The following is a 25,085-nucleotide window of genomic DNA, read 5'->3' on the forward strand; positions in this document are numbered from 1 at the left end:
TTCAGTTCTCTATAGAGGCTTTTTCTACCTCCTTCTCTGAAAAGACAATTTACTTGCTGATTGGATCATGAGAGCATCATTTTCTACCTCTGTCACATGAAAGTGCTTCTCATGAAGGCCTGAAATCTGCATAGAGTGTGCAACCGGTTGATCATTAGAATTCAAATAGGATTCAACTCAGTTCCTAGCGCGGCGACCTGGTCCTATGTTTCACTGATTATCCTGTGATCAGCGCAAATGGCGGATTAATCTCTGACTGATCCTCTGTCCCTCTTTCTTTCTCTGAGTATGTGTGAGTGTAATCATGTACTATCCATGTGTGTACTGTATGTGTGAGTGTGCACACTTTGTTCTATCAAGTGATCACACCTACACATGGCAGCTGGCAGATATGTGTACAAACCGCTCTGTGCAGAGGCAGCTGAGCACACAGACGAGCAAACAGAGAGAATCGATATCTTTTCAGCGAGCTGAAAGCCTCAAGGAGAGCATGACTGTGTTATCATTCTACAGGTCCACTTTTATTTTATATAGGCAGTGCAGTTAACCTTTCTCATACAGAACTCCGAGTTGGAAGCAAGATTGAGCATGTTTAGTAGCACTGAGACACTCAGTGATGGTCATTTCTGTGCATGTGTGTGTGTTTAAATGGCTATCATTGTGAGGACCATGAAGGAATTTTTAATGGACTGAGGACATTTTTACAAAGTGAGGACATTTGTTCTCACAATGAGAAGGATGTTTAAAGAGACATTTCAGGTTTAGGAGTCAGGTTTTGGTTAGGGTAAAGTAGGAGGCTAGATAATAATTTAGGTCAACGATATTCCTCACCCTGACTGCCATACAAAAATGTGTGTGCATGTGTGTGTGTGTGGGAGATGTAAAGCATATTGATTCTAAAGCAATGCAGCCTGCTGAAGCACACACACACACACACACACAGTGAGTTTAACACAAATAGCTTTAGTAGCTTCTCTTCCTGGGCTCCTTGGCGTCTAAGCTTCTACACTCATTAAAACATATTACTGTTCTTGCCATATAAGTAAAGACCCACTTTAGGTGCCAGCCTATTGTTCAAAGACATGCTCGCACACACACAGAGAGAGAGAGAGAGAAACGGAGAGGTTGGGGCTCGTATTAAATAGTAGTAAAGCAAGCCTCTTATTCCAAATGACGTGTGGAACAAATTAATTTGTGTATACACACATACAGTAGATTCTACACACACACACACACAAACCTATTTTGTATTCCTACTCGGGTTCCTTCTGTTTTTCTGTTCATCAGACCGGCAGCGTTGCCAAAACATTAAATGCCAATAAATGAAAATAATATCCAGTGAATAATGAACATGTAACCTATATTGAATGAAGTGATAGATCAAAACAAAGCTATATAAGCAAAGCAAATATGTTTCAGCACATTAGCTAAGAAGGCGGATGAAAAAGTAGCCATGAAAAAGTAGTATGTAACTAATGCTAAATGTTTTATGTGGCGATAATGACACACACAGACCAGGGCTATATACTGTACGTCAGTTTTTAGTTTAGCTTTAAAATCACACACAAGCATTTTAGTATCTTTCAGCATATTGTTTTGGTTTTCCCTTCACAACTTTGCTGTTTGGGTTCACTCACACGTCTCTTATTAACTAAATGACATTCCTGCTCTGAAAAAGTCATAGTCTTTATCCACGTGCGCCATTCATTTTATGGGGTATTTTATGAGTGAGGCACTTATTTACAAGTTGCTGCAGAGTTATCCTCTCTCCACTGTATTAAACAGGTTCTAATTTGTAATTACGGGCTGTAAAATGTAAAACACAAGGTCAAATAGTGTCTATACAGCTCACGTCTGGCAGGTGATAAGTCTGTGCATCAGTGGATTTTTTTCCCTGATGGCCCGGGCATATTCCAAAATGTATTGAAGGAATGCTGTTTCACTGTATTTGGCTTTTTGTCACTGTAAGTAGGCACATTTTGTTTCAGAAGAGTCTGAAGACAGCAAGATGAAAGGCCGCTGAGAAAAATCAGAAACATTTTTGGGAAATACTCTAATACACCTTTTCTTTGCCAGAGAGTCTGGTCAAGCCAGTACAGTCCGATGAAATAGTACTTGTTAACATTTGTACATATCCACATATCCAGACCTACAACAGGCAACAGTTAACCTCACCTGAAATGAAGTGTGCACCACAAACACCAGCATTTTGGCACCGGGTACCCAGTAAACATGATGTGGTTTTGTGGGTTATTTTGCCTCCAGCTACACTCCACCCACACAAAACATCATATCATTTACTAAGTGTAAAGGGGTTTATACTGTGTTTCACTTTCTCCTTTTTCATTTCTTTCCCTTTCCTTCTAGGGTGGCTCCATCCAGAACGCAGAGTCGCAGCGCTGTCTGGAGCTGGTACAGAGCAGACAGGCAGAGTTTGGTTTCCAACTGGCCATTCAGGACTGCACCAGTCAGAAATGGACCATCACTAACATACTGACTGTCCTGCCACAGTGAACGTGATGACACCTTTTGCTAGGCTGCTGCAATGCCTTTTTTGTAATGGATGAATCTAGTATTCAAGGAAGTTCAAGTGAGAAACTCCACTGCTTCAAACAGACAAACTAATCTCTCTCAGATCCGAGATCAACCGTCACAGAGTTGTGGTACATGTACGAGTATGATGTGTTTGAGCATAGTTAGAAATGGACTAACATGCTGACCTAAGCAGCTAAAGTGTCAAAAAATATATGGGCTTCAATTCCAGATGTAGAGTCTGCAAAGGAAAAGATGTGCTTCAATCAGACATGGGCCATCAGTAACCTAATAACCATTTTATACCAATGACCTGAGAGAAGAGACACTCACAGATGGCGCCAGGGCTCTTAAACTTCCCACTCTGCATTTGAAATGAGAAATCTAGTCACTTGTCCCAGAGGACAGGCTGATGAAATCATGTAAGTACTCTGGTTATTGCAGGAGCAGGCCTGTTATCTATTTTGGGTCCCTTTAAGATAGGTCTGGACTCCCACAGTCTTATCGCACAATCACCGTTACAAATTGAGTTAGCGTGGTTTCAATATGTTACTGTGCAGAGCCAGAAACGTACTGCACACATTAAAAAAAAAACACTTTTTTGGACAGGTTTTGAATTATTACTATTACACACTGCTTGACTCAGAGTGCAGGCAGAACAGATGTTGTCAATTTCGTCAGTATCACAAAAAGTGAGAAAGTGTAATGGAGAATAACCACAGAGTGATTTAAACTGACATTGTGATAGAAACTCTATCCCTCGCAAGGTTCAGAGTGTGATTTGTAATTAATTGGCTCAGAGGCAGAGCCGTCCATCATGCTGGACAGAGCAGAACATTTATCCGGAAAAGAAGATTTCAGACTTCTGCTAGCGCTTGTAAAACCAGCACACATCACACCTCTGGCTCATGCAGCACTGATACATCTAAAGCATGAGTGAAATGTGTGGAAAACTGTTGGTGATGGAGAAGATGAAGCACACTTCAACAGCTGGTCCAATTTCAAGGCCAGCAAACCAGTCCGCTAAAACTAGACACTGACCCAGGACTGGTCCCCCAGAACTACTGCATCTAAGCAAACCGTACCAAAGCTGTAGATGTCCTTCTTCAACCAGAACAGTTAAATTGACATAAAAATAACCATTTAGCACAGTCTGTACACGCCCATGATGTGATTATGTCCAATCAGGATAAATTATTGAAACCTTCTTGCACAAAACTGTAAAAGGAATGTGTAGATATGAACTGTCCTATTTCAGGGGCCTCCTCCTTTAAAGTCCTCTTTTTTTCTATGTGAAGACCTCAGTGCTAGAGCAAGAGGCGCAGACAGAAGAAAGCTTGTTGATTCTCACCAGGCTGTTAAAGAGGATGGCAGCAGTTGACTGAGGCAGATTGTGTACAAATAGAGAACATTCAGCACCTCTGTTACCCTCCCCAGGAGTCGGGGTAAAGACACAAAGAGCAAAACCAGTCCAGTCACTAGGAAGTTGCTGACTGTTCTTCCTGATCATGGATCATGGATCACTCACCAGATTAATAGCTGAGGTCTGGAGCACAGTCAGCCTGCCTCCAGGACGTCCAGTCGCTGCCTCACATTTGTTCACCTGCTCATATATATTGCTGGTGTGCTGTGACGTGTCTGTTTCTGCCAGCTGGAGAAACTGTCGAGATTTCATGTTTCAGTTTTGATCAAGGTGAAAAACCATTAACTGGTTCAGCTTCTGTGCTAACTGAAAATGGCATGCGCCCTTGTCAAATCCACCAACATGAAAACAATTTAGTGCTGAATGAATGACGTGAAACAAGTTGACTTGCTATCAGCCTATAACGTGACTTCTTTTGATGATGTGTAATAATCATCTATTATGATGTAAAGTTAGATCACAAATCATCAAATAGTAACCAAACCAAACCTTCCTTGAAGCATCACAGCGTAATCCCTCTGATGTTGTGCTGCTTTACTGTGTGTTATAGTTTAGTTTAGGTTTTAGTGATAAACCTCAAACTCTGACTGTATTACATGTTGAAGACAGCTCCAGTTAAGCAGCAGACCTCCCAGTGACACTGTGATGAATCCTCCATCATGTCGTTTCAGGAGGATGTCAAGGCTGCTAGCGTTCAGTTCCCCAAAGGACACTTCTTCTTAGGAGGCGGCCCTTGATATGGGACCCAGCTTGTCATTATGTTGTCCACCTACACAGCTGCAATAAGTTCAAGCCCCTTCTGTGTGTGTTTGTGTTTGTTTTGTTCTTTATTTTGTTCTCGTAAAGCTCTCCGTCATCAGTAACCACCAGTTCAAATCCAACAGAGGGGGTCGTGAGCAGGTACAATAACATTACAACATATCTCTAACAGCTTTTTTCCTCCTCATTCCCTGGAATAACAGGAAAAAGGAAAAGACACGCTACAGTATTTGTCATTATTAGACAGGGGTAGAACTCAATACGTGCCTTAATTCTGTACATGTGACTATTATAGGTCAGAGAACTTTAGTTGAGAAACTATGGTTAATATTATTATTAATATTAGTGTTAATATTGGAGACAAATGTGTTTCACGATCCCCAGATTTATAAATAAGACGGATGAATGCACATTTACATTTAGTAGACACTTATCCAACACAAGTGAGGAACAAGGTAGAAGGCAGGTGAAGCGTAAGGTTTTGCCTATGGACCCCTACTGGAGGTAGTCCAAAACTGAAATTTGAACACCAGTTCAAATCTTACCACTACACTATCTACCACTTACATGACATTGTAAGTAAAATGATGGTTGTCACAATTTCATTATCCAATTCATAAACAAAACATAAACAAATGACAAATAATTGTTGTCATTTGTTGAAAGGTTAACTGATTTTGCGTTAATCATCTTCCCAGGTGCTGTCAGACAGGTGCGTTCTCAATTACATGATTATAATTAGACGTGGAAAAGTTGCGCTAAATGGAATAAGACGGTTTATTTTTATTTCATTCTAATCCTTATTTCACCAGCATTTAGTCCCTTTTTACCCAGTGTCTGTAGCTCTATATTCAAGAAGAGTAATTTCTTTACCCGCTCTAAATTATTAAGGTTTCACAAAGTTCGTAACAGCATCATAACAGGTAACCTATGATGAAAGCTCTGACTAAAACATCACTAAAACTCAAGTTTCACTGACTAAATCTAGACTAAAACTAAGAGAAAATAAATAACTAAAATGTGAATGAAACAAACTACAGTATCAAACTACAACCCTGCTCGTATGTATGGTGGTGATAACAGCAGATATCACTGAACGGTATGATAACACCCTTTAAATTTGTGTGTGGAGTTTATTCACAGTCTCTGATCCACAGCTGTGGCATTTAAGTGCTGTTGGAGAACTCGAGCGTTCAGCACATTCTTGCGGATGTTGGAAAGGTGTAAAATTGCTTGTCAACATTTGATTGAACCATTCTCACATCACACAAATAATAATACCTCACATATTCAGAATTGAGGCACAAATATATAACTCCATACAGACTGGCTATTTGCGACATAAAGTGTTTTAGAATGTGGGTGTATGTTTTATATATGTTGCTAATTTAACAATTGCATATTCTACTGCTAAATAATTAGTTCCACATTTACAGATCTCCAAAAGTTACACACTGTCAAAGCGCTTTTCAGCCTGCTTCGAAAGAAATCTTCCGTCTATTTAAAAAACAATAAGAACCTATTCATTATTAATCAGTATATTATGCATTCAAATGTTTTTTCTGTTTCAATCACATCATCTACACTGAGGTGTCAGTAACACCGTGATGAAGCAGTGGTAACTTGTGGAGGACTGGAACTGTGTGTGTTCAATCAGCTACTGTGTAGCATCTGTTACCAAACCTTCTGTTGATCCTCTGTTCTTTTTGTTGCTCAGGTTTGTTGATCCTGAAATTTTAAAAGTATCTCAGTTTTTGGGAAGCGGTTAACAAAGCAAGTCATGAAAATGTCCAAGCTATTTTATTAGTGTATTTAAATTGAATATTTATAAGTACCAACAATAAAAAAAATGATAATGGCAAAACAAAAAGTGACTTTGTGTTTTTCATATTCAGTGACTGTTTATATTGGTTTAGCACGCAAAGGCACATCGTCTGTCCTGTCATGGTGCGTTAGTGACTGACATAGTGATGCATAAGAAAGAGTGGTGATAGAAGAAGACTCAGCATTAGTACAATGAATAAGTGCTTGTTTTAATGACCTGTATTTCAAATCTGACAGCTAAATGTAAAGCTGCATTATTTTTTAGGCTACTTGGAGGGCTTCACTAAACAGCTATAAGCCAAACACTGACTTAATACAACTATAAAGTTGTTGTAACATGTGTTTTAAGGACAAGTTGTCTGTTAACACACACCTAGAAACTGAATTCTGTAGCTAGTTATTGGCATTTTTCACCAACTAGTACTTTGTGACCAAAACAATGAGCTAAAAGACACTCATTGCGAGGAACTGCAGAGTTGGACGATAATTCTAAATTACGAATGCGAGACTACAACCAACACCTTCAGTTTTGAACAATAACAATGCATCATATGTAATTTTAATATTAGATTATTAATTTGTTGAAAATTTAAAAAGTAAATACTAATGGGCTAAATCCTTAATCGCTATGTTCTGATCATTTGTTACCTTTCAGTCACGGTGTGCGCTGAAAAACTCTTTTAATAAAAGTAACTACACTGTCACAGTTACATGTTTAGAAGGAGGTGAATGGAGAAAATAATGTGCATTACTCTAATAATTAATGTTAAATGACTCATATCACCTTGTGTCCTTGCAGAGTTGCTGCCTCCATCTACATTTTGTATCTTACTAAATTGAAGCTCAAGCATTTTCCTGAGTTTCTCTGCTGAACTTGGAAGTTTTGCATTATGAAACATGCATGAGATGGCACAATCTGAGCCCAGCTAACAACAATCCCAGTAACGCATATGTTTACTGTACCACAAACTCTCCATTTGCATGGAAACTGGCTTCCAAATTTATGCAGGACTTGAAACTAAACCAGGGCTTGAGTTGACTCACTTCTCAGTTGACTTTGACGTTACCGCAGCTCATTTGCAGCTAGGCCTGCACTCATATGTTGTTGAGCAGTGAATGTGACCCACTGTAACATTTTAAAATTAGCAGCTGTAGTAACTATGACACCAGCAGAAAAACGTGACTTCATTTCAACATGAAATGTTTTTCTTTTTAATTCACGATTGTTCCAAAGCACTAACCACATGTTTATTATTGCATAAGACATTGTAAGGAATCGTGATGTTCAGTAAATCTGTTCAACTGTCTCTGTGCCTAAACCTAACCTAACGGTTTAGTCTTCTTGGTAATGCTTATTATGATAATCCAGCCTCCGGCTCCTGACATAAGCATTTCTTGATTCTAGACCAGCAAAGAGTTGGTGTTGCTGTAGAAACTCAAAAGAGTGTTAAGCAACACCATCACAGCTATTTCTAGTAGTTTCTATGAGAATGTTCTGGTGCGCCAGCTGTTTCAAGAGAGGCCTCTGTGGGTCATATGGGATGGTAGGACAAGGGTAGGGTTGGAGGACTTGTTGCAGTCATATGGGGTCACGCTTTGCCTTCCTACCCATCAGACATGCAGCTGGAACTCTACGTTTTCTTGCTCATCTCTTCCACATCTTTTCATGACTTCCACAGTTCCTCCGCTCTGCCGCTTCATAATGATCAGCGAAATATCAAACCCGAAGCACTCAGATATTCTTTTCTAACTTCCCCTGCTTTGTAGGCACCAATTACCGCAGCTTCATTTTCAGAACCTCCGTCAGTTGCTTTAGACCATTACTGTTGATTGTTAGCACAAGTTTGAAGAGTCACAGAAGTTACGAGCTTGAAGTTCTGTCAAGTCACTTCAGTCTTGATGGGTTCATGGATTTCTGGCACTTCCCAGCTAGCCCACACTTTTGCAAATGCTACAGCTAACGGTCACTTCTGTCCTTTTGTTGTTGTTGTTGTTGTTGTTGTTGTGAAGTTCATTAAATAAAAAGTAACAGTTCATTAACCTTTCATGAAGGTTCATTTTTTAACGTCCATTTGCTGAAGGGCTTTAAATTATTTATTTTGCTGCATAAATCAGCTAAATGTGTATTTTGCACAGGACTTTTGCATACAAATGTAAACCGGGGGCAAATATACAGTATGGGCCTGTGCAGCCTCACAACCTCTGAGAATCCACTAATTATCACCTCCAGGCAACATCCTACTCACTCGTTAGCCCACCGAGGAGCCGGCTAGATTGGTTCTCTCAGTCCTACTCATACCCTCTTTCACTGTCATTATCCCCTCTGATCTCCCACCCTCTTCCTCTCACTCCTCCTCACTCAGACGTCCTCCTTCCCACTTCTTAATTCACTTCTCCCCCGCTGCCTCCCCCTCTTTTAATAGATACCATTATACAGAGGTTCTGTCTTCGCTAAAGAGGCATCCATCCTTTAACACGGCTCCTTCTTAAAGGATTATAGTGATGCATGCGCATGCCCGGGCATCAAAACAGCTTCACGCTTTGTCTCCATAAGCGATGGAGTACTAACACGGATGACTTGTCATAAAAGCTGAAACCCTGCACCTATATTGTTTGGAGGAGTTGCCGTGAACACCTCATAAACAAGTCGCAGAGCCGTTCATAACATCAAAGGCATTATAAACCTAACGCATCCGATGAGGCGTAATAAACACACACACACAGCCGAGCACTAAACGGTGGCTGAGTGATTAAAGCCTGGGAGGCACTCTGGGGCCTTGAAGGGAGCGGTAATGATGCAGCATCACCCTTTGGTCACGCCTCATTGGCTCACGCTTCTGCTGAGCAACCACTGGGACTTAATTGAAGGGTCCACTTCGTTAACACCGTTGCCAGGTGACCACAGAGGCCTGATTGAAGGGCGCCGCTTCGCTGGATCCATGCCTGTCCATCAATCAGATTATTAGAAAGAGCTCTTGGCTTTTTATCTTTGTTGGCAGTGGAATGTGTTGAGCGGAGGAAGGAAGGAGTGTGGGAGGAAAAGTAAGGACATGGAGCGTAGGAAAGCAGAAAGGAAGGAGGAGGAAGGAGAGGAGGATGCAAGGGTGCATAGAGGCTTCCTTCTTCTAAGAGAGACAGGAGGAGAGGGAAGTCCTTGGGGATCTGATTATCTGATGAAGCAGCAAATGCTACATCAGCAATATCTCAGCATGGAAATGAAAGCTGCTGTTTCTAATTGGATGAAACCTCCACTCAGCAAGGAAACAATCAGAGCTCAAACTCACAATAGAATGACACTGAATTCTCATGCATTCAGCTTTACAAAAAAAGAAATCCTCACTTTGTGCGCGAGTCCCTGTGGGCCACACGTAGAAACCCCAAGAATCCCTCATATTAGCATTTTTTGATTCTAATTCTGTGTGTAGAGCCGTCGTGAAATTTAAAGTGGTAGTTATCACAGTTAGGCAAGAAGAGCTGAGTCCTCAGGCTTGTGAAATGGCCTCAGAAGTGGATTCTTCCAAACAAGATGAGATAATAAAATGAGAAAATGAAGCCTTTTACTTTGTTAATATAGTGGAAGCTTGGGAAGGATAATTCGGCATTACCATAAACTCTGTAAATGGGTCAATGGTAATTAGACTAATGAGAGGAAATCTTGTACTGTGCTGTGAACGTCTGTACCAAGGTGTTAGCAACAGATTCCCTCTATCACTGTAAAACACAGTGGATTCTTTCCGTTCACCATGACAGCTGCCTGGGAAGTGACACAAAAGCAGCATCACCACCATGCTGTGAAAGCTCTCTCGAGTCTGTTGCTGTCTCTTGACTTTTGAGGACGTTCCATCAGCACAAACCAGGAGAAAAACAAAGAAAACACAGATCGGAGGTGGTCAAAAGAGTCATCGCAGGCAACTCGGGTGTCTGTGCACAGGTGATCGGCTCTGACAAAGGTCAGCAGAGGTGTGAGGCGGATGAAAGCTCTGTCCAGTGTCAGTGGGAGGCATGGGCTTAATGAAGACTATGAAGACTGTGAAAAATCCCCTCCCTCTGCTGCTGCTCAGTGTGCAACGCCCACGCTTCTGCCTTTCAAACACAACTCTGTCTCCCTCGTGCAGGGATAACATGTGGGAAACACAACACATGTACAAGCTCTTAAACTGAGACATCGGGTCTCAAGCACACAGGCATGAAGGTACTGATGTACCGAGCCACTTTAAGGAAACACTACAATCCTTTTACTGTACCCAGAGAGCCTAGACGTTATTAGAGTTCTAACAACCCTGGCAGGGATCTGCTGACTTCCAGCCAAGTCCGACCTGCCTGTTGGCAAGTGGGCTGTTACATGGGAAGTGTGAGGCTGTTGTATTGGTTTCCAAGTGCAGCTTTATAAATTCTTATTTAGTTTAAGGATGTTAGTTAGGACACTGTGACCCATGCCTTGAAACTAGGCCTCGGTTACTGTACTCTGGTATGTGTCATTGACGTCAACACATCAGTCCTAAGGGTTAGTTATTGTTGAGTCAGCAGCAACATGATTCTAGCAAGCACAGCATCACTCTGCAAGCTATGGAGATCTGATTTCACTGGCCTAATGCAGAATCTAGAGGTTATCATATAGAGCAGACGGGTTACTGGAAACTACAATGATTTTTTTCCCCAAAACAAACTGATGTGGACTCAGCCGACAACAGAGCATGTGTCCTCTGTCTTACTGTCCACCTGACAGGAGTCCCTGAGTCGAAACACTAAGGTTTACTATGGCAGCTCAAATTGCTCAAGACTGCAAATGTGGGATTAGTGCTAGTGGACTGAAAACATCACATAACAGACAAGGTGTAAATGAACTCAGAGGGTTCCTGGAAACTGTGAACACTTTAATCCACTAAAAACAGGAAACTTAAATAAGCTACAATATTCGATTGTTGTACTATGCTTGTCTTTACACTGAGTGACTTTGTGCTGTTAATCATTTAGAACAGTGCTTCCTTACTTAGAACACAAACATTCCTGCATCTCTTTTGCTAAAACATTAGAAGTACTACATTTCATTACTTAGTAAATCTGCAGTAAATAACTGTATTTATACGGCTTCGGTGTGAGCATGTTGTTTGTGTCTGTATGCAATTGTCTGTGTTTTATTTTCAAAGCAGCAGCCTCAGTTTCCACTTAAAAATCAATAATAACCATCAGCCAGACTGTTATTTGTGTTAGATTGCTGTATTGCAGCTTGAACACATGTCATCCCATCCAGTATTGTTCCAGCCCCGGTGCTCTGTGGAATATGTCCGAGATGATGGATACCTCTCATGAGTAAACACACCCAACGAAGAAGGTACACAGCTATAGCACTACACTGCTGTATTCAATCCCTGGTAGCTAAGGGGGGCGAAAAAAAACTATATTAGCAGGTCTGTCATGTACCGAGCAGTGGGATATATTACAGCTAGAAGCAGTTTTAAAACAAGTTGGGCCACTGCCAAGAAAGTCTCAGAGCAATATCTTCAGCCATATGGATGGGAGAATGCATTCTGCTCTAGCTGGCACCAGGCTCTCAGACAATATTTAATATTGTATATATATATAACCTGCTGGGAAATCATGTACAGAACATCTATGGGACTTGAACAGTGACTGATGTGAAATTCAAAAATGACATAACTTTATTAGTTTCTTTCTACTTAACTCGAGTGTTATATCTGTTAGTTTATTATTCTGAGAAGATTTACTACAATATTGTAGAATATATTCTATTTTATACTCATAAACAAGGTGACATTTATTAATCAAAGCAATGGATGGAAGCAATGAGGTGTCTATGGCAGTCTAGCTGGTCAAATGAATGCAAATAATATTATTTTAATATCCTTTTTCATATCTTCATTCCATATCCTGGGCAGCCACAGTCTACACTAGCTGGTCACTTTATGAGCTCCACCTGTACAGTCTAATGCAATCATTTATATAACCTGATAATAATGTCATTTAGTAGTCTATGGCTCCATCACCTCAATAATAAACATACAGTAAATGAATCACCTTTCTGACAGTTTGTTGATTGTATTAGATTGTACAGGTGGACTTTATAAAGTGACCAGTGACACTCAACTAGTTTAACTCACCTGAACAGTACAACACTGCCACCTAACGGATGAACAACAACAGCGTGGAAGTAATCAATCTCTAACTTTCATTTATGACTACGATAACATTATATAGTATCACATAAATTATATCTTGAAATAAATGGGGAGATTAGCGATATTAAAACGGCCACAAATACACTTCTGAGAGAGGCTCGTTAAAGAAGTCGACCTACTCACTACTACTCTGCGTTCACCGGAAGTGGACTCATATTTCGGTTGCACACAGACAGGCGCTTCCTGTCGCTCAGAGTTCCGCAGCTTGTTCAACTCTTCGGTCATGTTTCGAAATGTTTGGAGCAGATTGGTGACAGAGACCGTTCGAGTTCACCTCTGTGTGAAACATGCTCCTCTAAAACAAAGGACAACAGCCGCGTCCGTGTTTGTCAGGAGCTTTACGGACGCGAAGGACGAGGTGCAGCAGCCGTTTGACACCTCCGTGCTTGAGTTCCTCGTATGTCCTCTGTCCAAGAAGCCGCTGAGGTGAGACAGGCGCAGCAGAGCAGCTCAGTGGGGGTTAAGAAGTTAGCTAGCAGGCTACAGTCCGCTGTTTCAACAAGGTTCTGCAGCACTGCAACACAAACTAAATGTTCTCCAATAGGTGTTTACAAATTGAATCCAACAGAGACACGTGAACGCCACTTTACTCTCATCAAAATGTGTGAACATGTGTCTGAATTCTTTACAACAACAGTGGAAAGTAACTAAATGTATTTCCTCGAGCAGTATGCTACACTTTTAACATACATGTTTTACCTTTTACTTTCATACTACTACAATTCAGAGAGAGTTGTTGTACTTTTTACTCCACTACATTTGCTTTACTGTTTTAGTTACTTTGCAGATTCCTAAAACAATATCAGTTAATACATTATGAATTATTTTCTATAAATCTGTAAAGTTACTTTTTCTCCCCCTTTCCCAGCTGCAACTGCTACAACTTTTGTACTTTTACTAAGTGTAAGACTTTAATTTTCACTGGTAACACAGGGATGGTAAATAAAATATTTCCCCTACTTTGTTTTAAAATGCTTAGTTTTTTTTTTATCAGTGATTCAGTCAGATTGATTCAGAGAAATTAATTCCTTTAAAATGTAAAATTATAAGTGTTGGGCTAAAAATGTAAGGTGCTTCTTACTTTTTAGGCTAAATGGTTTTGCCTAAAAAGTTGAGTGTTGAGTTTGTTGTTTGAGAGTTTTAAGTAACAGCTATTACAACTGTCAGTTTTGTATTAGTAGGCAGAGCATTTCATGTCTTAACTATTGAATCAGTCATTTTAGTAACTGCTAACAAAACACTCTCTGCTGTATTACTCATGTCACAGAATTGGATAGGTGACAGAATATAATGTAACACCTACTGAGATCAAATGGGACACTGGCTAAATTCTGGGTAGTAGCTGCAGCATTCAGGTGTTGTGGGAAAGACGGTGACCTGTGTACTGGTTCCAGCTTTCGTCTGGTAAACATTCCCTACTGAAGAAAACATTTTCTCTGAACATTTTTGTTCAAAACAAGTTTTTATTTAAAACAGTGTGCACCACAGACTAAATTATGTTCCTCTCGTCATTCTCCAGGTATGAATCCAAGACCAATGAGCTGATCAATGAGGAGCTCGGCATCGCCTATCCCATCATTGACGGAATCCCCAACATGATCCCTCAAGAAGCCAGACTCATCCAGAAAGACACGCAGACCTCAAACACACCAACACAAGAGTAGAAAGACCATCGCGACACAACACTGGACACAGCAGACGGGGCTGTTTTAAATACTGTTGGACTGAAGGACTCTGAGCTTCTCTAACACAGTAGCCACATCCTGCTCAGCTCAAACTTCACATTGTGTAACTGCACTGTCTCCTAGCCATCTGGCTTAAAGTAATTGTAATATATTATCAGTGATATTTATATATTCTAGAAGTAGACTGTGTCAGCGCCAGCTGTAAGTATGTTCTCCCTGTCCATGATGGTGGGACTGGTCCCCATAGTGTCCCTCTTTGGTTTGTTCTACTCTGCTGCTGTGGATGAGAACTTCCCTCAAGGCTGCACCAGCAGCAACAGTCTGTGCTTCTACAGCCTGCTGCTGCCGGTCACCATCCCTGTCTATGTCTTCTTCCACCTCTGGAGCTGGATGGGCATCAAGCTCTTCAGACACAACTAGACAAATGCTTATTAAACATTTATGAGTGATGTACCTTTGGATTCTTGTGCTCTATCAGGCTAATTTGGGGAAACAAACTGTATATGTTGCAGATTGTGCAGTAAGTCAACCACTGTTCCTGCAGAATAAATCAAGTTTAATGACTTAAGTGAGTGCTGTTTTCTTACAGAACTGACAAATCTCAGAACTACAGCTTGGTGTCACAAAATGTTTCAAACTATCACTGCCACTGAAACATGTGAAACAAGTAACATGAAAATTCAAACTACAACAAAAACACTTTAAAGATAACTTTGTTTTGTGATGGAATTTCTATTTTGGGATCATCCATCTGTAAAAAGAGGCGCAACCTCTACTAACTGATGTTTCAGTGTCTTTTTGTATCCTTCCATTTGATCCTCAGCGGCACTTCCTGTTCTTGATCTCTCTGCCCTGAACAAGTTTCATCAGAGGAGACTCAGGTCTAGGTGACTGTCCATTTCCCTTCGCTTTGAAAAAGAAGGATTCGTTGAGTCTCATCTGGACTGCTCTGACCTGCAGTCAAACAAAACGGTGTCTTTAGTTTATTATGATTTGTTAACCGACACTGTATCAATCTTACAGTATGTTAATGTATGATTGCCTTTTCTCTTTTAAACATAAAACTGAGTGTTTTAGGATGGTGGACCAGTTTATCTGCAGTGAAAAGTGCATCCAAAATCATGTGCTCTCACCTGGGCCAGGTCCAGCTTGCCAGGGTGACAGGCAGGCTCGTTGTCCTCACTGGACGTTGTGTCCACAGACTTCAGCTCAGACTCTGACTGAGGGCTCGGAGTACTTTCACCTTTACCCTGCACACTCACGCACCACAGCTTTTGAACAGCTGGCTTCTCCTTCTTCAACTCTCCATCTTTCTTTTCTGAAGAGCATGATGGAACCAGGTTGGGGTCTTTGCAATTTTTCTCTTTCACATGTTCTGGTAACGATGATGCTTTCTGCTCACCGTGTTTTTCTTCATCAACTTTAACCTCAATCCCTGACATGTTCTCTGACAAATGCCTCTCCGGGTCTTTTCTGGCCCTCAGTGGAAGACTCAGGTCCAAAGGTTTTAAGGTCTCAAAACTAACACTCGCCCCACTTTTGTGACAGAAGCTTATATAGGAGGAGAGCTCAGCAGTGAAGAAGTTTTCTGTCTGTGTGGAAATGCTTGCTGTAGACATCTGGGGAGGCAGGGAGGGCCTGTCTGTGTTTAGGAGACATGAAGGAGACTGCTGGCACATAGATGGATCATCCAGGTAATGACTGAATACCCTAGGCTTCACCTGTACTGCACCACACACTCGTTTCTCCTCAGTCAGGGTTTTGTTTAACTCTGTCTGTCTCTTGGGATTCTGCTGCACTGTATCAAATTCATCCTCTTCTTCTTTGAGGACTATCTGTGCTGCCTTTGGCTTGAGCAGGTGTTCTTTCGCCTTTTCATGATGTGGGTGAACACGTGGATCCTGCAAATCTGTTTTTGACTCTTCATCATGTTGTATCTGACGAACAGACAAGTGCTGTACCATTTCTTGCTGTGTGATTGTTTGTTGGGGAGTTGCACCAACTACGTTATCGCTGGTTTCACCACTAGAAGGTTCGTAAGTTAAAGTCCTGAACGTCTTCTGTGTAATAAAAAGGTCCTGGCTGTTTATGTCATCACTAGTGCACTGAGAGTCGTTGTGTGAGTGTGCCTGCTGTGCTTTAATGAGCTGAGAACAACTGTCAGTGTCTGTTACAGCTTCATTCTCTGGCAGGATGTTCTCTACAGGTGATGAAGAAACAAATTTAGGACGTTTGACACGGATGTAGCCTGGTGATAGATCAAATGCCACTTTCTTTTTTCTTTTAGTTTTCTTTGAGTCTTGAGACAGGAGAGACAGGCTAGGAGGATGTGATGCCTCAGGTTTTGATTTCTCAGTAAGGTACGATGAGCCTGAGTAACCCTGTGTGAACACAACACTTTCATCTAACCCCAGTGACAGTCTCTTTTTCTTTTTTTCTTTCTTCTTTTCCTTCCTTTCCTCCATTGCTTTTTTGAATTTTGAGGGTTTTTTTCCCTTCTTCTTTTTCTTTTTCTGAACGTCCTCGCCTGTGTTTGTGTGTTTCACACACATTTTGTTCTTTTCTAGTTTCTTTTTTCTTTTTTTCTTTGCAGGTGAAATCCAAGACTCCAGAGAGTAGTCCTCACAGTCGCTCATGTCTGTTCAACAGGAAGAGAGTATCAGCTCAGCATCTGTTTGGCTGAGACTATGATCTTTAATAAAAGAAAAAGCAAAGTTTGGCTGATCTCTTAATATAATTTCTGCTGCTGCTTAACTGTTATCACAGTGAACATACTTATCTAGTAGAAGTACATTTAAGTCTCCTGCTTTTTTCTAGCTGTTGATTTATCCTATTGTGTCTGTTTATTGGTTATACAGCGGCAAGAAAAGTATGTGAACCTCAAATCTTCATTATTATTATTCAGCATTAACAAATATAATGTGCCTAAAATAATCTATGTCTCAATAAAGACATAGTTATATAAGCAGTGCAGGTTGACTTGATGCCTCTCAATATGAAATCCTACGTTTCACCAGCTGCACATACCGACCTCAAACAACTATGACATTGAAGACACCATCATTTATAGCACTGCTTGTTTTTATTAGACTGTATTAGTTTTTAAATGGATTAACCTTGGGATTATATCTTCTCATGCTCATTTCTTTTTCTTCTATTGCGTCATAAATAGCTTTGCTAACTGGTAGCATTGAAGATTATGCGCAACAATGTAACGTGTGTATGAAGCTGTAGAAGCCACACCAGCTACTTGGGAAACTGTTTTTTACGTATACTGCTGTTCAATGAATGAATTCCTACATTTTTACACTACACATACATTTATATTAACTGAAATCAAGTACAAGTAAAACAAAGATATCTTTAGCTAAACCACACTGAAAACAGACAGGTTTAGCGTTAGCATCACCCTGCTTCATTTGTACCGTATGTTCTTGCGGTTCAAAAACTAGACTAACTACTTTAACTTACTTTATACCAAAACATATTTTGAGCAGTTTATTTACTGTTACATAAAACCACATTATACATGAAGGTTTTTTTAATAACTTCATAATTACCTCAGTGTGGAGCCAAGTGCAGTCGGCAAACTCAACTTCAAAGAGACCGTCAGTGCCGCGTAGAAACGATGTTGCATTCAAATGCTTCTAGTAGGGCCCGCTTTCTGACAACTTCAGAGAAAAAGACCCACTTTCTAGTGTCAGTTGTATTTTAAAATGTTCATGGGTCACAGTCAGCAGGTACACAGTTCCACTTTACACCGCATTACATTCACATTAAACACTGCATGTAGTTGTAAGTTCATGTATGTATGTAGCTTATTGCAAAAACGGATCAAAGTTTCACCACTAGATGTCGGACTCTACCATCTGCTACTCATCTTTTCAACCATCAGTCAAAACACTGGCGATGAATTTGGAAGTTACCTGTATGCACCTGAATGTATCAACATTAAACAAACAGTGGTGGTGAACTTCTGACAATGAGAGCATCTCTAAACAAACCTGATATTTTTAGTTCTCCTAGAAAGACTAGAAAGGCCTTAAGAAATGGAATGAAAGCAAACGCCTCACAGACCAGAAGGATTGCAGCATATCCATTATTGAGTCTGGCTGGCACAGCTGAAATGTTGCTGTGACCCATTTCTCTTTTCACCAGCATATTACAAAACCTCTGCTCTTTTTCTTTTAGTGCGAGCACATCCTTCACCCTCCGTCAGCTTGTCAAGTCAAATCAGATGGGTTGTGAAGTTGTGCAGGTGCAGTGGACTGTAGGTGCACATTTCATTTTAGATGATTCATTATTTTATTCCCTAAAAAACACACGATCATCATTGTCGCCGCTATCTTACTTTAGTCACAGTTTACTTCTATGCCAGAAAACCAAACGGAAATGTTACTATGTCCTATTTTGTGAAAGCTAACAAGCCAGTTTTCAAACAAAGAATGAAATCATTGCAAAATCTTACAACAAATCAAAAATTTGAATAATCAGTGTATTACAGTAGTAGTAGTTTTCACCTAAATTAATTTCTCTGGTAATATCCCTGGGCCGTCACGCTTCGAAACACTACATAACTCTCATATATAGATCATACAGACTTTCTACAATACATGTGCAATATGTATGTGTGGACGGTGACTATGCGACAGTGATTAGTAGTTTTTTTGTTGTTTTTTATGATACTATTTATATTTTATACTGTATTGTTTGCACCAAGAGCTCCTCCAATTTTGTTACATGATGTACAATGACAATAAAGGCTGTTCTATGCTTTTCTGATAAAGTTTTTATGAAGTAAAAATTAGATTCTGATCCAATGTCAGTTTTGGCTATTTGAATATGTAGCTTTTGAATTTAGCCTTTGTAGGAGGGTATACTGTACACAGGAAACTGTATCTAGAGGATGACACATTCATGCTGGTGTCTCATGTCTTTCTATTCATTTAGCAAGATTCACGATAGCACATATCCAGTTCCCAGTTTCACTGGAAACTGTGTTGCTTTGTATTGATGTTATATTTAGTCCGTGTGGGACCCAATTCTAAAAGTGTAAAATTTTGTCAGCACTCACAGCCGTTGTGGAGAACAGGATGTGCCAGACAATGTCGGTCAGTCCAAACACGTGACTGAGGTGGTGGATTACATAACGTGACTTACAGAAGTGTAACATCTTCCCTTCCTTTGTCTACAGCTTTTCTTCATTCACCCAGCATGCTACATTTCACCTGCCCGCATGTATCCAACAGTGAAATCTCAGAGGACTGAGTCCTGATTTGGGCTTATTCCCAAATCTGGAAGCAGGTACAACCATATAAGTTGTTAGTGTTCAAACATTTGTAATAAAGCTTGTGTTGTGTGCACCCTCTAACTTCAATACTTGAACTTTTGAGGTCAGAGGTCTCTGCCAGACTGTGGAATCCATTCCGTAAGTGAGTCAGCTCTCCATTTGATCATGATGGTGATCTAAGCAGTGGTTAGATTACCCTGATCAGCAGTTATTTGTCTACCTGAGTAGGACTCTGGACAAATTTTATACTGCCAGTAAAGGGAGTATTTCTGTTCTATATTGAGCACATTCACACTAATGATATTAGAAATGATATTTCACAGTCTAATAAATGTTTTTCTGTTAAATATTGCTGTGAATATTTATGCTGGGGCAGCAGAGTGGTAAACTGGTTATCACTATACTTAACGTCTCACAGACATTTACTTTTGAAACCTTCTTGAAGTATCTTTTATTGTGTCATATGCAAAAACTCCGGTTAGTTTTCTATTTGCAGGAGGTTATGAGTAAGACCTTTCTGCCCTGCAGCACTAAATGACCATCATACATCTGTGGGGGTTGATATGGTGATTAACACTTATGACTCAGTAACTACTTTGCCACAAGCTGAGATTTGTGGCCTTAAAATCACTAACAAGCCTCTGCACTCTCTGGTGGGCAAAAACTGGTTGCACAAACAGAAACCAGGAACAATAAGGACTCTTAATTATTACATTTGGAATAAAAATAGTACCTGCATGTCTCATGACGATCTCAAATCTGCTTATGTAAATGTAATGTTGGAGGAGTAATAGAAACCCTCAGCATAATATTCTCATTGTGCTCAGAGAGTACTCCTGTTGGGGGAATTTTATTTTCATCCACAGGGAGTTTTCTGCTGCCATGGTGATCACACAGAGCTAGTGCAGGCAGCCAAACCGTGAAGGCTCAGAGGGAAGGAGAAGGGCGAGGTATGGAGTTGCATTTCCCTTCAGGTGTTTAGCTGTTAGATGGCTTCCCTCCATATTCTCTTACGTGTATGTAACTGTAAGTTTGCCTGTGTGTGGCTTTGTGGATCTAAAGTCACATTACAAATCTGAACTTAACAATTCCCCTACACATATTGTATCTCTGTGGATTTTCTTTTTTCCATATTCTATTCTCTCTGTTCCTCCCGGCCTCAGTGATAGAAAGTAGGATATTCTTGTCTGGACCAAAGTGGTTTACCAACCAGCAGCATTTTTAAACCACACTGTTAATGGTATATGATATTATAGACCATATATCATCCTAAGAGCACATAAATAAAAATGACCTGATAGCTTGTACGTTCCAACATTTTTGGCAAGTTTCCGCCCTTCCTTTTGTACTGTTTTTGTGAGTTTAAGGACAAGATTCATACTGACTTAAGTTTTAGAGTGCCCGGACAATTGGAAAGCAGTTTTTGTGTTAGATTTATTTACCTAAGTGGTTTTTAACAGCAACTGCATTGAATGAAAGCTCAGAAAAACTAACAGCACTTTCAGGACACAGAAATGTAAGTTGTATAGCAGGCAGACTGATTGATTGCTTTTCATTTAATCTTCCATTTTGTGATCGGTTTGATCATTTGATCATCCCCTTTCAGCACAAAACAGCAAATGGAACAAAATGTAATTTGCTGGTAAGTTACACATTTTGTGCTCATGGCAGAGTTATCACTTGAACGTAAGCTGTATGAGGCTGAGAAGGAGAATCTGATGGCTTGTAATAACCTACTTTACAGCAGTCAGGCCATTTCAAATTGCCCTGTGAATCATTTGTCTCTCTGCGTTTAATCATCCTCTCTGGTAAAATCAGTTAAATTGGTGGAATGTGCCAAGGCTTGATCAAAGCAATCAGTCAGCTACGTGGCAGGAATTTCTTCTGTAGTAATGGTTGGATGGGATGTTGTCTGGTGGCAGCTAAATGATGTGTATTACTCATGGAGGCAGGACAAGTCAGTACAGAGAAAAGAGGGGCAGGCAAGAGTAATGAACTGCATGTAATGCACATGTGCTTACCCACAGCTTTCCCCTTCTCCTTGCATAGTAAATCTTGTCAATCACATTGGTCTGTAAAGCATTACTACTCACTGTTAAATGTACACATTCTTATATATGTTGCTAGAGATTTTTATCTTGGTCTGAACAGTGATAACGAGAAATGTCATTGTTAATCTTATCCTTTCATATTGAGTGACATACTGACAAACCCTCTTTTTATCCTTTAGAACTAGACTTAAAGATGCACTAGTCATATTTTAATGTCAACAATAGATAAAAGGATGTGAAGTGTAAAGTGGAAATGGTTACTGGTAGTTATGAGACCACAGAGAGTCATCTGTACTTCTCCTCAACTTTGTGTAAATTTGTGGTGTCTTTTACTTCAGTCTTTTGGTTTTTGGACCTGCAAACACTGCTCTCATTCCCATTTGTAGGTTGCAGTTAATCAACTGCATAGAATATTCTCTGTACTTGAATACACACTATATGCATAAGCTGGTTGTAGACATACCTCTAATTGGATTCTAATGTTGATAACAGAGTACTGTAAGGATTAGGTTTTTTTTGTCTGCCTACTCAGAAATCAGCATCACTCTTAGGTCATTGCAGAAAACAGTGTTTATGTTACTTGCATGTTTTCTTCAGAAAGATCTTTACAAATGAACTGCTATGTACAACTACTTTAATTGTTGGGCTGTAAAAAATGACACCTATGGTTGCATGATTTCTGTGTCATCACTGCTGAAGCTTGTGATTAGCACGATCAAAACATTATACATAGCAGATGATGTTTAACAATCTGTAGTCTTATTTAGCCTCTTGTTAGCAACCAGGCTTTTTAAAGACAGGTAAAAGCTTAAAATCATGAGTAAGGTATTTACTGACAAATTGTATGTCATAGATTATAAAATAAAACATGACAGTTTCTTGACCTGGTGTTAACTAAATAAATAAATGCTACCTTTAAATACTCATTCCTAAGGCACTCTACTGTGTATGTATAAATACACAGTGCACTGTACTAAAGTAATCACCACAACAACTTTTGTATTTTCAGCTCTTTCCACTAAGTGGCCAAAAGTATCTGTAACTGCAGCTTCAGGTGTTTAAAATGTCCTATCACACCCCCTCTCCTTCTCTTTTGGCTCTCCGTTATGTTTTCAAGAAACTAACTAGATGCTATCATTTTCATCCTCATCATTTTTTCAGTAAAATTCAATAATTCCAATTGTTAATTCCAATGTTAACTGTTATTTTTTCCAACTTCTCTTGTGGGTTACTTGGGACAAGTAGCATCTGTGAGATGTCACTTTTCTCAGGGAATGCAGTCACTACCTAACCTGAAATGCCAATCCACTTCTATTTATTTACTTTCCTGTAACTATTCTTAAGACTTAGGGACCAGCTTGGCTTACTGAAGCATCTGACTTGCAGTAGCTGCAAGTCAGATGCTTCACAATTGTTTGTGGCTTCACTTAGCTCTGTGGTTCAAGGTATAAGGATAATTCTGCTACAAGTCTTGCATATGGTAAAATGTGACAGCTAGATGAAGAAGATACCTTTTTGTGAAGTCTCCTGTCTGTCCCCTGTTTTTGCCATGCAGGTTCTTGCTTGCACATGCCGTAGGTAACTTGCCACGCATTGAAACAACATGAGGTAATGAGAATGACAAGGTTTAGAAGCTTATGTCATAGGTCGATATGTTCAGTGGGTGTCATCTAAACAGGCGGTGGCCACTGTGGTCTGTAATAGTATCATGGGAAAGCAAGTGGAGGTCAGTGTCTCTGAAGGGCCAACACAATCATCATAAATCTTGCAGCGCTGCTATGTAAAAAACTGACCACTTGAACTATTTGTGATGTATTAACAGGTGCACTGGCTGTGTTGAGCACTACACGCTTCACTGTGATGGAGAAAAACTGACGGTTCATTCACAGCTACCTGTAAAACTGCAGTTGAAGGGAGGAGGTATAAGCAGCCCTGAAGACAATAATCAGTATGTGCAGACCTGTCAGTGAAGATCACTATGGCAACATTCAGACAACTTACTGACATAATATTATCCTTCCACTACAACATGGACTCTTATTTTCCCGCCTTTAGGACGCCTCTAAAAGCTTCTGATTCATAGTTGAAGGGCCTTGATGTCCTTGGTGTCACAGCCTTCACATCTCAACATTGCCATTCCCAGCTCCTGCTACATTTAGAAAACTCATTCCCTTGTGATTACCTAATGTGTGGTGTGAGTTAGTAACTAGAGTTCCTCCCTCCAGCAGGAGCTGTGTGGTCATGTGGACTGATCACCCATAAGACACCTGTGGCTGGAAGCTTGACCCTGACCCTTGATGGTTATAAACTATGTAACACAGTCACATGCTGCAGAAGTTTAAGAACCTGTTCTTAATATTTGCACAGTTATGTTCTATAAATCACAACACTTTGTTTATCAAACAGATTATATTTAAATGTATTATTCTTATTCTACCGCCATGTTTCTAAGTTCACACAATATCACATATAAACTATTGTTTACTTCCTGCTATGATCAGGGAAGTATCTATCCAATTAGCTTTCTGGGGGTTATCAATCCAAAGGTTCACATACATGAATAAAAATGGTTAAAAAATGTTTGTATGTGTTATTAGTTTAGGCACATTATATTTGTTAATACTCTTAACCTAGATAAAGATGAGACTAGATTTTATGACAAATTAATGCAGAAAACCAAAAGATTCCACAAGGTTTCCTTCCTTTTCTTGTTGCTGTATGTGTTAAATATCAGTGGAGCTCCTGGTTGCAATTCTCATAACCTCTCCGCATCTTTGAATAGGTTACAATTCTCCAGATGTTCAAGGTGACACATACATCAGTCACGTCCAAGATAGTGACGTCAACAACATCGCCCACTGACACCCCTCCTGAACTCCCACTTACTCATTGATTCAGGATGTTTTCTGTGACGTCAGTTTTGTGTAAAGGATCTTTTTTAGAGGACAAAGTCATTAAAACAATGTTAATTCTTGAGGGACGTGCCTGTGTAACCAGGGAGACTCCCTAATGTTCAATGAGAGTCATAAATTCATCCAAATGTTGGCCCTATTGTTGTGAGGTGGGCTGGAATTCAGACAAAAAAGGTCACCTCAGATGTGGACTAATAGACCTGGGCAGCCCACAGAAACAGATTTACAAAAAAAAAGAAGCATGCTAATTTGAAAATATGGAAAGAAGCTCTCAAAGTGCAAGTGCTAGGGGAAAGTGCTACTTTACTTTTAGACAAAGATCAAGCTATGATCATTTTTGTTGGAATAACTATATATGCCAATTAAAAATGCTGTAGTAATACAATGATAGACATAAAATGTCACCAGGCAC

At 40.0% G+C, this 25,085-nt stretch overlaps 4 protein-coding genes across 5 annotated transcripts in view; 3 read left to right on the forward strand and 1 right to left on the reverse strand.

Annotated features, from left to right (window-relative positions):
• galnt18a (UDP-N-acetyl-alpha-D-galactosamine:polypeptide N-acetylgalactosaminyltransferase 18a) overlaps positions 1 to 4,202 on the forward strand; it is a 120,205-nt gene extending 116,003 nt beyond the window's left edge. For both annotated transcript variants that reach the window (XM_026364566.1, XM_026364567.1), the window contains exon 11: positions 2,368 to 4,202. In XM_026364566.1, the coding sequence (XP_026220351.1) occupies positions 2,368 to 2,514 (147 nt within the window). In that variant the 3' untranslated portion in view covers positions 2,515 to 4,202. The remainder of the gene's footprint in view (positions 1 to 2,367) is intronic.
• An 8,706-nt stretch (positions 4,203 to 12,908) lies between these two features.
• On the forward strand, positions 12,909 to 14,436 carry LOC113165217 (protein preY, mitochondrial). Its single transcript, XM_026364581.1, has 2 exons — positions 12,909 to 13,161; positions 14,255 to 14,436. Exons 1-2 carry the CDS (start codon positions 12,959 to 12,961, stop codon positions 14,397 to 14,399), a joined length of 348 nt encoding a protein of 115 aa, XP_026220366.1. The 5' UTR covers positions 12,909 to 12,958; the 3' UTR covers positions 14,400 to 14,436.
• A 153-nt stretch (positions 14,437 to 14,589) lies between these two features.
• LOC113165218 (phosphatidylinositol N-acetylglucosaminyltransferase subunit Y) lies at positions 14,590 to 14,988 on the forward strand. Its single transcript, XM_026364582.1, has one exon. The coding sequence runs from the start codon at positions 14,628 to 14,630 to the stop codon at positions 14,838 to 14,840; it is 213 nt and encodes a 70-aa protein (XP_026220367.1). The 5' UTR covers positions 14,590 to 14,627; the 3' UTR covers positions 14,841 to 14,988.
• A 133-nt stretch (positions 14,989 to 15,121) lies between these two features.
• On the reverse strand, positions 15,122 to 18,031 carry LOC113165215. Its single transcript, XM_026364580.1, has 3 exons — positions 17,981 to 18,031; positions 15,554 to 17,058; positions 15,122 to 15,374 (listed from the first exon to the last, which is right to left on the reverse strand). The coding sequence occupies exons 2-3, from the start codon at positions 17,054 to 17,056 to the stop codon at positions 15,240 to 15,242; spliced, it is 1,638 nt and encodes a 545-aa protein (XP_026220365.1). The 5' UTR covers positions 17,057 to 17,058; positions 17,981 to 18,031; the 3' UTR covers positions 15,122 to 15,239.
• Between the last annotated feature and the right edge of the window lie 7,054 nt (positions 18,032 to 25,085).

Source organism: Anabas testudineus, chromosome 6 (assembly GCF_900324465.2).
Source record: "Anabas testudineus chromosome 6, fAnaTes1.2, whole genome shotgun sequence".
NCBI classification, from domain to species: Eukaryota; Metazoa; Chordata; class Actinopteri; order Anabantiformes; family Anabantidae; genus Anabas; species Anabas testudineus.

Excerpts from the sequence above, each read along its gene's own strand:
- LOC113165217 (XM_026364581.1), top strand. The coding sequence starts at position 12,959 with ATGTTTCGAAATGTTTGGAGCAGATTGGTGACAGAGACCGTTCGAGTT. Across the intron at positions 13,162-14,254 it reads CTGTCCAAGAAGCCGCTGAG|GTATGAATCCAAGACCAATG; the intron begins GTGAGACAGGCG and ends GTCATTCTCCAG.
- LOC113165218 (XM_026364582.1), top strand. The coding sequence starts at position 14,628 with ATGTTCTCCCTGTCCATGATGGTGGGACTGGTCCCCATAGTGTCCCTC.
- LOC113165215 (XM_026364580.1), bottom strand. The coding sequence starts at position 17,056 with ATGAGCGACTGTGAGGACTACTCTCTGGAGTCTTGGATTTCACCTGCA. Across the intron at positions 15,375-15,553 it reads GCAAGCTGGACCTGGCCCAG|GTCAGAGCAGTCCAGATGAG; the intron begins GTGAGAGCACAT and ends GTTTGACTGCAG.